The sequence below is a fragment of the Mixophyes fleayi genome, chromosome 2 (assembly GCF_038048845.1).
Source record: "Mixophyes fleayi isolate aMixFle1 chromosome 2, aMixFle1.hap1, whole genome shotgun sequence".
NCBI lineage: Eukaryota > Metazoa > Chordata > Amphibia > Anura > Limnodynastidae > Mixophyes > Mixophyes fleayi.
Window position 1 is genome coordinate 234,386,512 of NC_134403.1, and position 14,485 is coordinate 234,400,996.

A 14,485-nucleotide genomic window follows, 5' to 3' on the forward strand; every position below is an offset into this window, starting at 1 on the left:
GAAAAGTGGAGACGTTGCCTATAGCAACCAATTAGATTCTAGCTATCATTTTGTAGAATGTACTAAATAAATGATAACTAGAATCTGATTGGTTACTATAGGCAACATCTGCACTTTTCAAATCTGCCGGAATCTTGAAGCTTGACAAATTTACCCCTAGGGGTGCAAAGGTGACAAACTGTTATAATAAAAGTGAAAGGTGCTTCCACAAAGTATTAGTTTAGGAGTATGCACAATTATGAATTATGCAACCAAGGTATTGTTTTTTTTTTTAATTTTCACTTTTTCTTTTTCCTAAAAAATGTCTGTTTGGTTTTCACTCGAATTTTGTGTGTTGCAAGATCATTTTAAGGGTGGTTGAGTTCAGGCTCTACATCACAAACACCTGCTATTTTTAATAAGGGTGTGTAAACTCTTTATATATACTGTAATAGCTAATAGTATTGTCAATGTATTTAGTTAGCTAAATTAATTTATATTTACGTGTTAAACAACTTATTTCCTTTGACTGCTGGATGCCAGACCATTTGAGATAATAATCCTCCTCACCATTTTTGCAAATTGTGTGGCACTAGCAATCTACTTGCCCATGCCAGAGGATGACACCAACTCCACCAATGCTGTCTTGGTAATGATTTATCAGCCTCTTCTTTTGTTGTGTCTATCAATGATGTATAAATAAATCAACATATGCAGGATCATATGTGAAAGTAAATTATTCTGAGGATTCACTTTTTGATAAGTAAATAGGGTGCAAAGATGCAATAATATAGTAAATTATATACTTAAGTATTCATAAATAATTAATGATATACATTCAACCTATTATGATCCCAACAACTGCCATGAGCTTCTATGTTACAAATCTGATATGTAGCTGATGTACAGCAACACTGCATAGTGACAACAAAGCAGTTTACAGGAATAAACATTTGCTCTGACAGTTTATTTTTTCAACGGAACTGTAAACTGGATCCATACACTGAAATTGTATACATATACAGCACGGCAGCATCTTATCTAATTATGATCCTGTCCATATTGATGTTCAGAAGTTAGGTGACCTTTCAGTCATAGCTAGTAGTAAGTAATCTCCAAAATTACCCTTTTGGTATTTATCAGATCCAAGGAAAGATGAGGTAATGAATTGCCCTGTACCCTTAAAGGGGTCTCCACTTTCTGCCATGTTCATTGTAGAGTGTATTAAAAGTTAGTGACAACACTTACCTCATACTTACCTACTTTCTTCAGCTCTCTTCCGGGAGCCAGCCAGTGGAGGGGGGCGTGAGGGGGCGGGGCGGCCAAAATCGCGTCATTTCGGCCCCGCCCCCTGTGACGTCATGACGCAAATTGCGTCATTTGACAGCGGGGGGCGGGGCTAAACGCCGCGATTCATCGGGAATCGCGGCGTTTGGGATCTAATTCTGCCCACTTCACTAGGAAGTGGGCACTTCCTAGTGAAGTGGGCAGAATTCGGGAGATTGCCACACTCGCCCGGGAGTCCGGGAGACTCTCGCAAAATGCGGGAGTCTCCCGGACATTCCGGGAGAGTTGGCAAGTATGACTTACCTAATAATCGCAGTCCAGAACTAACCACTACTGCTCATCACTTTCTCTCAAACCCTGGCTGTAAGATGTTAAATTTACAGCCTTTGAAAGAGCTCATGGCTTCCTCACAGGTTTCCTGTCACTTATAATAAATGTTTATAATGTGCTATACTGTAAAATCACATTATAAATATAATATTGTCATTGTAAAACACATTGGGCCTGATTCATCTAAAAATGTATGTCTCTTTGCAAGCTGTATCTTGTGTGAAATTGCTCTGTGCATGCTCAGAAATGGACTTTACGCCAATGAATGCAATTGCAATGCAATTCATGTCTGAGCGCAAGGAACACTTACTACTGCCTAGGACTTAAAGGGCGCATACGCAATGTACAGTAAGGGTGTGCTAAGGGCGTGCCATCGCAGATGCTACCGATTCAAGGTCTGGGCATCTTGTACGTATTTTTATTTTTAGCCGTATCATTTACACCAGCTACAGGGCATGTGTAAGTGCCGACTAATAGTGATGACTGTCAAGGCATCTTCTTTATATTATACTACACGTGTCAGTTGCACTATATAGCATAGAACATGTGCATGGAAGGAAGAGAAACTATAAAAACGGACTGTATGTACATTACGTATTAAGAACATTGTGATCTATGTATTTAATGAAAAAAAAAAAAATGTTTTCTTTTAAATTATTATTTTTTAATGATTTATAGTATTATGAATTTGCAATTTCTGTTATAAAAGTTTTTTGTGCTTGCATTCTGGTGGGATTTTATATTGCACATAGGCATGTGCATATCCTGCAGTCTGTTCTGTCTGTTATATGACAAGTACTGTTTAGACAAAGCGTATTTATAGCCAGATTCAAATGAAAATGTACCTAGAAATCCACTTGTAATTGAATATAGGCGCACATACTCTCAAGTTCCGTGGTCATTTTAAATGCGCAACTTGCATGCAGGTTGCATTTGAAGAGGAATCACGTCCATTATGTTCATATACAGGTGACAAGTGACTACAGGGATTTTGAAATCGGGGACCTTTGTCAAATTCTATAACTTATAGCCAGGAAAGAGCGATCAGCACTGGACCATGTTTATTAAAGGAAACTAACAATACTTACATAACAGAGTCTACAATTAAAAGAACACCTTAAAACTAAAAGGCTAAATGTTATTTACTCCCTCATCTTTTTCTGGGTCAGATTGGTACACAGAAGGTAACTGTGGTGATTTTTGCCCCCCCAATAACTATGACTGAAGGGTTACCTTTATAAAATGAACAAGTAGGTTTCATAAGGAGAAAAAACAAACATGGAGAACACCTTTAAAATTAGATGGAGTTTAGCTAAATATTTAGGTCAAGAATAAACTTGAGCTTGCAACAACATTGACCTTCTATTGTCTGTTTTCATTTATAGGAGAAGATTGAGTATATCTTCCTATTTATTTTCACAATTGAAGCATCTTTGAAGATTGTAGCCTATGGATTCATTTTGCATACGGATGCTTATCTCCGCAATGGCTGGAATATCCTTGACTTCACCATCGTGTCTGTAGGGTAAGGATATATGAACTATACACAGTGTTTAAAGAAGCCTACTAATAGATGCTTCAGTGTATGGACATAAACTGTAATAACAACCATAGCCATATAAGAACAGTCAAATTATCATGAAAACATAAAACATACTTGTCTTTACAAGAAAACATAGAAACGCTTTGCAACAAAGCATATATATGTATAGTTTACTCTTGCAAATCTTGTTTATTCTTCATCATTTTTTGTAATGTTTTATAATCTCATGTAATCAATATTTATATAAGTATTGAGTTCTGATTTCATGTTTTTATTTTCACCATCTACTCTTGTATGTATTGACTGATGTGAATGGTTCCATAGAATAGCAGCTGAGCATTCCCAAGATGGCTGCTTCTCCTTCTGCAACAATGCAAAGTACTTTAAGTCCTATTAGGAGAAAATTAGGAATTATTATTGTTATTATTATCATTATTATTATTATTATTAGTTATGGCTAATTGATTTCAAGTGAGACAAACATTCCTTTTTTGTTTTTTGCTTTTTTTTTTTTTACATTGAAAGAAGCTCTACACAAAGCTTATTAAAGTATATTCTAACTGCTCTATTAACCCTGTTACAGCACATGATAATGAATGCTGTGTGATAGAGCAGACTGGACGAATCATTAGTCACAGTAGATTCTTAAATATATTATGTTGCCCAATGAGAGAGCAGTGTTAACGAAAGCCATGCACAAGTCAACACCAAAAAACTATCTCTTTTTTTCATAGAAAAATAAGAAGTAAATGTTAGCAGTCGCGACGGCCGCGGGCACCGCCACGACTCTCACCTAGTTATTGCAGGCGTCCCAGTCGTCACTATGGCAACCGGGACGTCACTTCCTGCCTTTACCCGACCGTTGCCAGGACAACGGCTGGACGCTAATTACAGGGGCGCTGCGTCCCGGCAGCTGGGAACAGCCGGGCGCATGTGCAGAAGCGCCCACAAGCCTGTGGGCTGATTAATATGGCAGGATTGAGCCTGCCCATGTGATTTCAGAGCTAGGCTCTGATTGGCCACTACTGGTATTTAAGGCAGTGAGGTCTGCAGCCTCACTGCCGGTTATAGCGTTCTGTCCTCAGTCCTGCTGCCTGTTTGTGCTATCCATTTTGGTTCCTGCTACCTTGGATTTGACTACCCGTGTTTTGACACCTGCTTGTTATTTGGACCTGTGACCCTTCTCTTCTGACCTTGACCTTTTGCCTGGAATTCGGATTTTGCTTCTCTGCCTGTGAGTTTGACCCTTCGCTTGCCCTTGGATATTGCATCTGTGCCTGTGACCTTTTGAACTAGGATTCTTCTTATACTACAATCCACCAATCACTCCACTTCTGGGAACTCCTTTAAGTCAGTATACGTTACTCTACCCTCGGTCGGCCCGAAGCCCAGTCTGTCCCCACCACTAGGGGCTTCAGCGAACACCTGGCCTTCAGAGTAGTTCCCGAGTTTCACTGTACTGACTTGGGAGTTCCTAACATTATAACCGGCCAAGGAAGATTGGTATCATACGGCCATGGACAGAGAGGAGTTGAATCTGTCCCCAGTCCAGATTCTGGCCAACCAGATACAGGCGGTTTCCCAAGTGGTGCAGAGTTTATCCCAGCGCCTGGCAGTCCAAGAAGGGGCATCCAGAGACCGTCAGCTCCAGCAGGTTCCCGCTGGTGACACACCGGAGCCTAAGATGAATTTGCCTGACCAATTCTCTGGAAGTAGGCCAGCCTTCCGTAATTTTAAAGAGAGCCGCAAGTTGTACTTTCGTCTGAAACCACGTTGCTCTGGTTCCGAACAACAGAGGGTAGGGATCATCATCTCTTTACTCCAGGGCGACCCTCAGTCTTGGGCCTTCTCCTTGCCTTCCACAAGTCCAGCCTTACAGTCAGTGGATGCCTTTTTTCAAGCTCTGGGGCTATTGTATGATGACCCGGATAGGGTAGCCTCAGCTGAGTCTCATCTCCGTACGCTGAGGCAAGGACGTCGCTCAGCGGAAGAGTATTGTGCGGAATTTCGACGATAATCCACTGAGAGCGCCTGGAACGATCCAGCATTGCGAAGTCAATTTCGCTTAGGACTCACTGAGCAGATAAAGGATTATTTGGTCCAGTATCCGATATCCGACACTTTGGAGAATTTAATGCAACTAGTTATAAAAATTGATCGCCGGATCAGAGAGAGAAAGGCCGAACGGGAGTCCTCTGCTCCTATGGACGTTTTCGCTAAACTTGATAACACTTTGCCCGATTCCTCTGAACTCATGCAGTTGGGCGCTTATCGTTTGCCTCCGGAGGAACGCTCCAGAAGACGCTCACTAGGCTTGTGTATGTATTGTGTTCAACCAGGCCACTTAGTTCGTTCATGTCCCAGCAAGCCGGGAAACTCTAAAGCCTAAGTGCAGGTGAAGAGGTGCGCTTGGGTCTTCAGATTACCTCTTCAGACAATTCTTTATTAGTCCCTGGACGTCTAACTTTCCGTGAGAGATCCATGGACCTGAAAGCTTTTCTTGACAGTGGTGCGGCTGGTAATTTTCTGGATATACATTTGGCTCAGACACTTGATATTCCACATATCAGGTTAGGATCAAGCATCACCACATGTGGTTTGGATGGTAACCCCTTGCCTGGGGGAAGAATTCTCGCCAGGACTCCAATGGTTCAGTTGTCTGTAGGAGTCCTCCATACGGAGAAGCTCTCCTTCTATCTTATCTCTTGTCCCTCTGCTCCTTTGATATTGGGGTATCCATGGCTTCGCAGTCATAACCCCTTATTGATTGGAAAACAGGGGACATTGTCCGTTGGAGTCCCGGGTGCTCTATGTCCTGCTTGACCCTGCCTCTTAGAATTATACAGCCTAGTCCAGAATTATTGCTGGTACCCTACCAGGACTTCAGTGATGTCTTTTGCAAGAAGAAAGCTGATTCACTTCCACCACACCGGGAATACGACTGCGCAATTGAATTGGTACCCGGTTCTAAGTTGCCCAAAGGGTGTTTATATTCACTATCCCTTCCTGAAACACAGGCCATGGAATTATACGTAAAGGAAAACCTGGAGAAAGGGTTCATCCGCCCTTCTAAGTCTCCGGTAGGCGCAGGTTGTTTTTTCGTTTCTAAAAAAGATGGCAGCCTGAGGCCGTGCATCGATTTCCGTGGACTAAATAGCATCACGATTAAGAACATGTATCCGTTACCCTTGATCTCTGTTCTGTTCGATCAATTAAAAACAGCTACTGTATTCTCTAAGATTGACCTCCGAGGGGCCTACAATCTTATCCGAATCAAGAAAGGGGATGAGTGGAAGACTGCCTTTAATACCCACTCGGGACATTACGAATATCTCGTAATGCCATTCGGTTTGTGCAACGCTCCGGCAGTCTTTCAGGACCTGATTAACGATGTATTACGTGAGTTCTTGGGAAAAACAGTTGTTGTTTATTTGGATGACATCTTAATTTATTCCGAATCCTTATCTCAGCATTGTCAGCACGTCCGCCAGGTTTTATTGAGATTACGAGAAAATCATCTGTACGCAAAACGGGAGAAATGCGAATTTGAGGTGTCCACAGTGGCATTCCTGGGTTATATCATCTCCTCATCAGGATTAGCTATGGATCCCGCCAATGTGCAGGCAATTCAAGATTGGGTCCTACCTACTAACTTTAAGGCGATCCAAAGATTCCTTGGCTTCGCCAATTATTACCGAAGGTTTATTGGCTCATTCTCCTCGTTAGTGGCTCCTATCACTGCCCTCACTCGAAAAGGAGCTAACCCAGCGGACTGGTCCGCAGAAGCACTGGCAAGTTTCTCAGCTCTCAAAGCTGCCTTCATTTCCGCTCCAGTCCTTAGACACCCTGACCCAGGACTTCCGTTTATTGTGGAGGTGGACGCTTCGGATGTCGGTGCTGGTGCCATTCTCTCTCAGAAAGACCCACAGAGTAAAAAGTTACATCCTTGTGCATTTTTCTCGAGAAAGTTTCTGCCTGCGGAATGTAATTATGACGTTGGAAACCGTGAATTATTGGCCATTAAGTTGGCATTGGAGGAATGGCGACATTGGTTGGAGGGAGCTGCACATACCATTACCATCTTCACAGACCATAAAAACCTCCAATATATTCAGACCGCAAAAACTCTGAATCCCAGGCAGGCTCGCTGGGCCCTATTCTTCACCAGATTTAGGTTCATCCTCACATTTCGTCCAGGTTCCAAAAATTCTAAAGCCGATTCGTTGTCCCGAAGTTTTTTGGCCCATCACCCTCAGTCACCTGATCCGTTGCCTATTGTTCCTTCAACCACGATTCATCTCGGACTCACCCAGGATTTAGGAGCCACTATCCGTCACTTCCAGAAAATTGCTCCGGTGCAGACACCTGCCAACAAATTATTTGTTCCGGTGCACCTTAGGAAATCGGTTCTCATAGAAGGTCACAATAACCGCTCTGCTGGTCATCTAGGAATTCGTAGGACTATCGAAATTCTTTCTCGCTGGCTTTGGTGGCCTACCTTATCGGATGACGTGGAGACTTATGTCCGTGCCTGTCCCGAATGTGCCAGAAATAAATCTGCTAGAAATCGTCCTTCTGGTCTACTGTTACCCTTACCTGCTCCAACCAGGCCTTGGACTCATCTTTCGATGGATTTTATTGTTGACCTGCCAGTATCTACAGGTCATAACACCATTTGGGTAGTGGTGGACCGATTCAGTAAAATGGCACATTTTATTTCCTTACCCAAATTACCTGATGCCAGGACCTTGGCCACCTTGTTTCTCACACATATCTTTCGTCTCCATGGGCTTCCCGAAGACATTGTATCAGACCGAGGATCCCAGTTTATTGCGCACTTTTGGAGATCGTTTTGTAAATCCATTGGGATCACTATCAGTCTGTCTTCGGCATATCACCCTCAGTCGAATGGTCAGACAGAAAGAACCAATCAGGCCTTGGAACAGTTCTTACGCATGTATGTGTCTAAATTCCATGATAACTGGTCCTCTCTCTTACAATGGGCGGAATTCGCGTATAATAATTCTTGCCATTCCACTTTACACACACATCCCCGTTCTTCTGCAACTTCGGGTTCCATCCGAAATCCAACTCGTTCTCTACTGCTGTTTCCTGTGGGGATTCCGGAACACCTGCTTTTACTGCCAGGTTGAGGGGTGTCTGGAAAAAGGTGCACTCTGCATTAGGTCTAGCCTCCCAAAAATCCAAGGTTTTCGCTGAGCGCAATCGTGCACCATGTTCATTGAAAGTGGGGGATCGGGTTTGGTTGTCCACACGCAACATCAGGTTACGGCAACCTTGCAGGAAGCTGGGGCCCCGATACATTGGACCATTTTCAATCGAGAAAAAGATAAATCCAGTGGCGTTTAGGCTGAGACTACCACCTTCCTTAAAAATACCCTCAACATTCCTTTGTTCTCTTCTAAAGAAAGCTGCGGCTCCCAGCAAATTCAGTCAGCCTTCCTCTAACAGGCCCTGGCCTTTGATTGTGAACGGAGATGTCACGGGCACTAGGAGTTGCTTACCCGAGTTTCACCAGATGGAACTCTGCTAGAGAGGCGGGGTTATGGCACGCACCTCAAAGCAGGCAGGTGAATGATTGGAGCGACACAACATCAGGAGAGTAGAGGTAGTCTGAGGAAGTCAGCGACTTGCAGCTATGGTTAGAGGAAAGTCAGCGACTTGGAGCAGTAAACTGGAGGCTAAAGATAATGTAGACACGAGGAGTGGACGTGGATAGGTGATGGTAGGTAGAGGAGGAGTCAGTGGTCTGCGTACAGCAAGTTGTACAACTGCAGTGATGGGAAGAATAGTACTGGTGCAGGTAGGAAGCAGGGTAGTCGGTGGTCTGCGTTCAGCAAGTTGTACCACCGCTATGGTGAGGAGTCTGGTCCAGGTGTAGGTAGGTAATAGGAGAGTCAGTGGTCTGGGTCAGAGATGACCTAAACGGGTCCTTTCTCCTGAACTCCGGCTGCTATACCTTGTGGGTATCGATCGATAGAGAGACAGACAAGCTCAGATATTAGGCTGAAACTCCATCTGGTTCTGACCAGCCCTAAGTCAGAGTAGCTTTATTTATACATAGTTAAACAGGAAAGGGAGATAAGGAATACAAGGTTTGTAAAGGCAGCTTGTACATGTCAGCAGTTTGTGGGCATGACGAAAAGCATATGTTCGTATCTCAGTCACGTAGGCCTCAAGTGGGGGTTGTGGGTTCCTGGTACAGAAGCTGCTTGATGTGCACATTCTTGAGAAGAAACATGTTGACGAAGAGAAAAGAAATGTAAGGCAAAGGTCATAGAGAATGATCTGCAGACCTGCAGATCATCCTACTTTCAGCAGTAATTATACAAAATGCATTACTTTAAGAAGTTCATAAAATGTATATCTCTCACATCTGCGTATAGCAAGTTGTACCACCGCTGTAGAGGAAGACCCGGAGGACCAGGTGTTATAGATGATCTGTTGATTTTGAGTGGTACCACTCAGGTTAGGCATCTATGATGACAATCCAGGCCCCAGGATGTGACTTGGGGAGTACTCCAATCAACTTGTGGTGAATAAAGCTGAAGCCATGGAAGGCCAAGAACGATGGGACTAGTAGTAGCAGGAAGGACCAGCAAAGAGATTTTCTGTCGGTGTAAGGCTCCAATTTGAAGGGTCAAAGGAGTCGTACAGTGGGTGATAAGTCCATTAATGATGCGAGAGTCGTATATAGCGGTGACCGCTATGGCGGTTTTTAACGGGGCCACTGGTAGGGACCACTGGTTAACAAGAGCACTGGAGATAAAGTTGCCAGCAGCGCCGGAATCCAGAAGTGCTTGAGAGATAAAAGATTTGGTGGCTGAGAAGATGGTAACATCAAATGCACACACTTTGGAATCCATAGAAGATGGAGAGGAGTCCAGGGACCCTAACCTTACCTCTCCAGAACTGGTTAGGGCCTGGCATTTCCCGACTTCTTAGGACATGAGTTCAGGCTGTGAGTAGGGTCAGCACAATAGATGCAGAGTCTATTTTGTATTCATCGATCCCTCTCTCTAGATGTTAACTTAGAACGTCCTACCTCCATGGGTTCCACTGGAGGGGGAAGATGACGAACTTGAGGTGATGGGCGAGTGAACCCATTAGAGGTGCTTGTTATTTAAGACTCCGTCTCACAGTATCTCATGTCTACCCTATGACATAGGGAAATTAGATCGTCCAAAGAGGAGGGTAACTCTTGTGTGGTCAGTGCGTCTTTGATCTTATCCGTCAGACCCTGCTAGAAGGCAGCTATCAGGGCCTCCGTGTTCCACTGTAGTTCAGAGGTGAGTATCCAAAACTGAATGACGTACTGGGCCACAGAGTGTGATCCTTGGCGTAGTCGGAGAATGCTGGAAGCCGCAGAGACAACGCGGCCAGGTTCATCGAAAATTTTGCGGAACGTGGAAATGAAGAGTGCACTATCCTCCAATAGAGGGTCATTTCTCTCCCACAGAGGGGAGGCCCACGCAAGAGCCTGTCCGGAAAACAGAGAAATGAGGTAGGCAATCTTGGCACGGTGAGTGGCAAAATGGTGAGGTTGAAGCTCGAAATGAAGAGAGCACTGATTCAAAAAACCTCTACACGTCTTGGGATCTCCATCATATTTTGAGGGATTAGGCAGGTGTAGCGTGGAAGCAGTAGACACCTGGGATGGCACTGGGAAAGGAGAAGGCGCTTGAGGTTCAACAGTCGCTGAAACAGTTTGTAGAGGAACTCCTCGGGTGGCCAGAGTCTGGAAACACTGGAACAGATGTTGCTGCCGAACATCCTGTTGTTCTACCCGAGTGATCAGATGCTGCAGCATCTCCTTAGCTGTTGGTTCCAATCCTGGGTCTGTCATGGCCTGATCTTACTGTCACGGGCACTAGGAGTTGCTTACCCGAGTTTCACCAGATGGAACTCTGCTAGAGAGGCGGGGTTATGGCACGCGCCTCAAAGCAGGCAGGTGAATGATTGGAGCGACACAACAGCAGGAGAGTAGAGATAGTCTGAGGAAGTGAGCGACTTGCAGCTATGGTTAGAGGAAAGTCAGCGACTTGGAGCAGTAAACTGGAGGCTGAAGATAATGTAGACACGAGGAGTGGACGTGGATAGGTGATGGTAGGTAGAGGAGGAGTCAGTGGTCTGCGTACAGCAAGTTGTACCACTGCAGTGATGGGAAGAATAGTACTGGTGCAGGTAGGAAGCAGGGTAGTCGGTGGTCTGCGTTCAGCAAGTTGTACCACCGCTATGGTGAGGAGTCTAGTCCAGGTGTAGGTAGGTAATAGGAGAGTCAGTGGTCTGCGTATAGCAAGTTGTACCACCGCTGTGATAGGAGGACTTGTCCAGGTGCGGGTAGGTAGCAGGGAAGTCAGTGGTCTGCGTGCAGCAAGTTGTACCACTGCTGTGAGAAGGAATGAGGACTTGTCCAGGTGCAGGAGAGTGAAGTTGAAAGGCAAACTGTGGCTGTATGGAAACAGCGCGAGTACAGCAATGTCTTGTGAGGCAGAGATGGAAGGCACAATGAATAGTCTGTATGGAGTAGATGCCTTGCAGGGAGGAGAAGCTGGTCACAGCAGATATGCACAATAACGCTAAGTAGTAGCGTGAGGAGATATCATAGCTTGAGTGAAAGCTTGTCCTAAATGAAGCAATGCAGTAACACAGTCTATATGGGTACTTGTACCCTGTGCAGCAAACAACAATGGATACAACTGGTATGCGAGCAATAGTCAATAGTCAATAGTCAGTAGAGCATACCCAGTTGTGTAGATCCGGAATCAGCTGAGAAGTGAAGCGTTGTAGCGGTATGGGAACCGCCGCTGAGTTGAGCAGGGAGCAGCGTGGAAGCTGTAGCACGAGTAGAGCTGGAAGCAGTTTGGAAACTGTACACATGAGTAGAGCTGGAAGCAGTTTGGAAGCTGCACACAGGAGTTGAGCTGGAAGCAGTTTGGAAACTGCACACAGGAGTAGAGCTGGAAGCAGTTTGGAAACTGCACACAGGAGTAGAGCTGGAAGCAGTTTGGGAACTACACACAGGAGTAGAGCTGGAAGCAGTTTGGAAACTGCACACAGGAGAAGAGCTGGAAGCAGTTTGGAAACTGCACACACCTATAGAAGTTCACTGGGAGTGAGACTTCAAGATCAGGCAACTACCTAAGGCTGCAGGTGCCTTAAGTAGGGAGGGGTGATTGATCCATCAATCACATTAGTGGTCAGGTGTAGTTATTAAAGGGACCTGCGCATGCCCAGTGCGACAGGATGGCGGACGGCCGCGGTTCCACACAGGTGTGAGCGAGAAAGATGGAGAACCACGTACCAGAGTGGAGGCACTCACACTCCGGTGAGTGACAGGAGACCAGGAATACATCATCGAAAGGATCCTCGACTCTAGGACGGTTCAAGGCCAAGTTCAATTCCTAGTCCACTGTAAGGGTTACGGCCCAGAAGAGAGATGTTGGATACCACAGAGGCGTCTCCATGCTGAAAGGCTCATTAAAGAGTTTTTTTAATAAGTTCCCCACGAAACCTGGATGTCGGGGTTCCTTGACCACTCCTCAAGGAGGGGGGTATTGTTAGCAGACTCTCACCTAGTTCCTGCAGGCGTCCCGGTCGTCACTATGGCAACCGGGACGTCACTTCTTGCCTTTACCCGACCGTTGCCAGGACAACGGGCGGACGCTAATTACAGGGGCGCTGCGTCCCGGCAGCTGGGAACAGCCGGGCGCATGCGCAGAAGCGCCCACAAGCCTGTGGGCTGATTAATATGGCAGGATTGAGCCTGCCCATGTGATATCAGAGCTAGGCTCTGATTGGCCACTACTGGTATTTAAGCTCAGGGAGGTTTCTGTCCTCCCTGAGCTCGCCTTAATAGTGAGAATTGTGAGCAAACTCTGCAGAGGGAAGAAGAGTTAACCAATCGTCTTGGGACCGATACATAGAGCCTGATAAAAGTCTCTAGATCCTGGCTGACCCTTTCTGTCTTACCATTAGACTGTGGGCGGTATGCAGAGGAGAAGTTCATTGTGACTTGGAGGGACTTACACATGGAACGCCAGAATTTAGCTACATTCTGAACTCCTCGATCAGACATAATTTCTTCTGGGCATCCATGTAAGCAAAAAAATTACTTTGCTGAAGTATTGGGCAAGTATGGGGGCAGATGGAATTAAGTGAGCCATTTTTGAAAACCTTTCAACCACTACCCAAATGGTATTAAAGTTGTTTGAGCTCAACAGGTCAGTAATAAAATCTATGGATATATGGGTCCACAGACAGGAAGGAGTTGGCAGGTGTAGTAGTAACCCTACTAGAGCTTTCCTGGGACTCTTATGTTGGGCACACTTGTAACATGCTGCAACGAAAAGTTTAACATTTTTGAGAAGCATCAATGCATGTGTCTTTCGTACGCCAGCGTGTCCTGCGAAGTTAGAGCAGTGAGCCCAGTGGAGAAGTTTCTTGTGTAGGAATACTGTCACATAAGTTTTCCCATGAGGAGGAACTGGCTCAGGATTGTTGGCTGTTATGTGTATTGGATTGATGCTAGGTCATGGTTGTTAAGGATTGGGGTCCTCATCTTCAACTATTGACCATGACAAGGCATCTGCCTGCAGTTCTTGGAGCCTGGATGGTAGTTAACATAAATGTCAACTGAGAAAAGAATAACACCCAAAGAGACTGATGGGGTTCAGAAACTGTGCAGTCTTCAGGTATAACAAGTTCTTATGATCTGTATAAACTGTCACCGGATAACGACAGAATGGGCTGTTAATGTCAGGTTGCAAGAGGATAGGAGCCAAGACATATGCTTGCTGCAATTGCTAGAAGGCTGACTGTGCTTAAAGAGACCACTTAGCCAGGTTGGAACCCTTTTGGGTTAAGGCAGTAATTGGCGTTACTACAGGGGAGTAGCCTTGAATAATCTTCCGATAATAATTGGAGACACATAGAAAATATTGTATTGCTTTCAAGGTGGTAAGTTGAGGCCAATTTGATAATGGCTTGCACCGTGTCTGGATTCATGCGAAGACCAGTTCCAGAAATTATGTAGCCCAGAAAGGGGATGAAGTTAACCTCAAAGGTGCATTTTTCCAGCTTACAATACAACTTGTTCTCACAAAGACATTGAAGAACCTGCTTGACTTGGGCTCTTTGAAACTTGCTTTCTGGAGAGAAAATAAGAATGTCGTCCAGATAAACTACTATGGTGTTGTACAAGAGATCTCGGAAGATTTCATTCATAAAGCTCTGAAAGACCGCTGGGGCATTACTGAGGCTAAAGGACATAACAAGATATTCATAATGTCCATCCCTGGTGTTAAAGGCTGTTTTCCACTCATC

The 14,485-nt window shown here is 44.9% G+C and overlaps 1 protein-coding gene across 1 annotated transcript in view; it reads left to right on the forward strand.

The window, feature by feature from the left end:
• The window catches only part of CACNA1S (calcium voltage-gated channel subunit alpha1 S), a 451,977-nt gene that overhangs the window by 35,629 nt on the left and 401,863 nt on the right, over positions 1-14,485 (forward strand). Inside the window, exons 3-4 of the mRNA XM_075195636.1 lie at positions 523-628; positions 2,982-3,121. Of these exons, the coding sequence (XP_075051737.1) occupies positions 523-628; positions 2,982-3,121 (246 nt within the window). The remainder of the gene's footprint in view (positions 1-522; positions 629-2,981; positions 3,122-14,485) is intronic.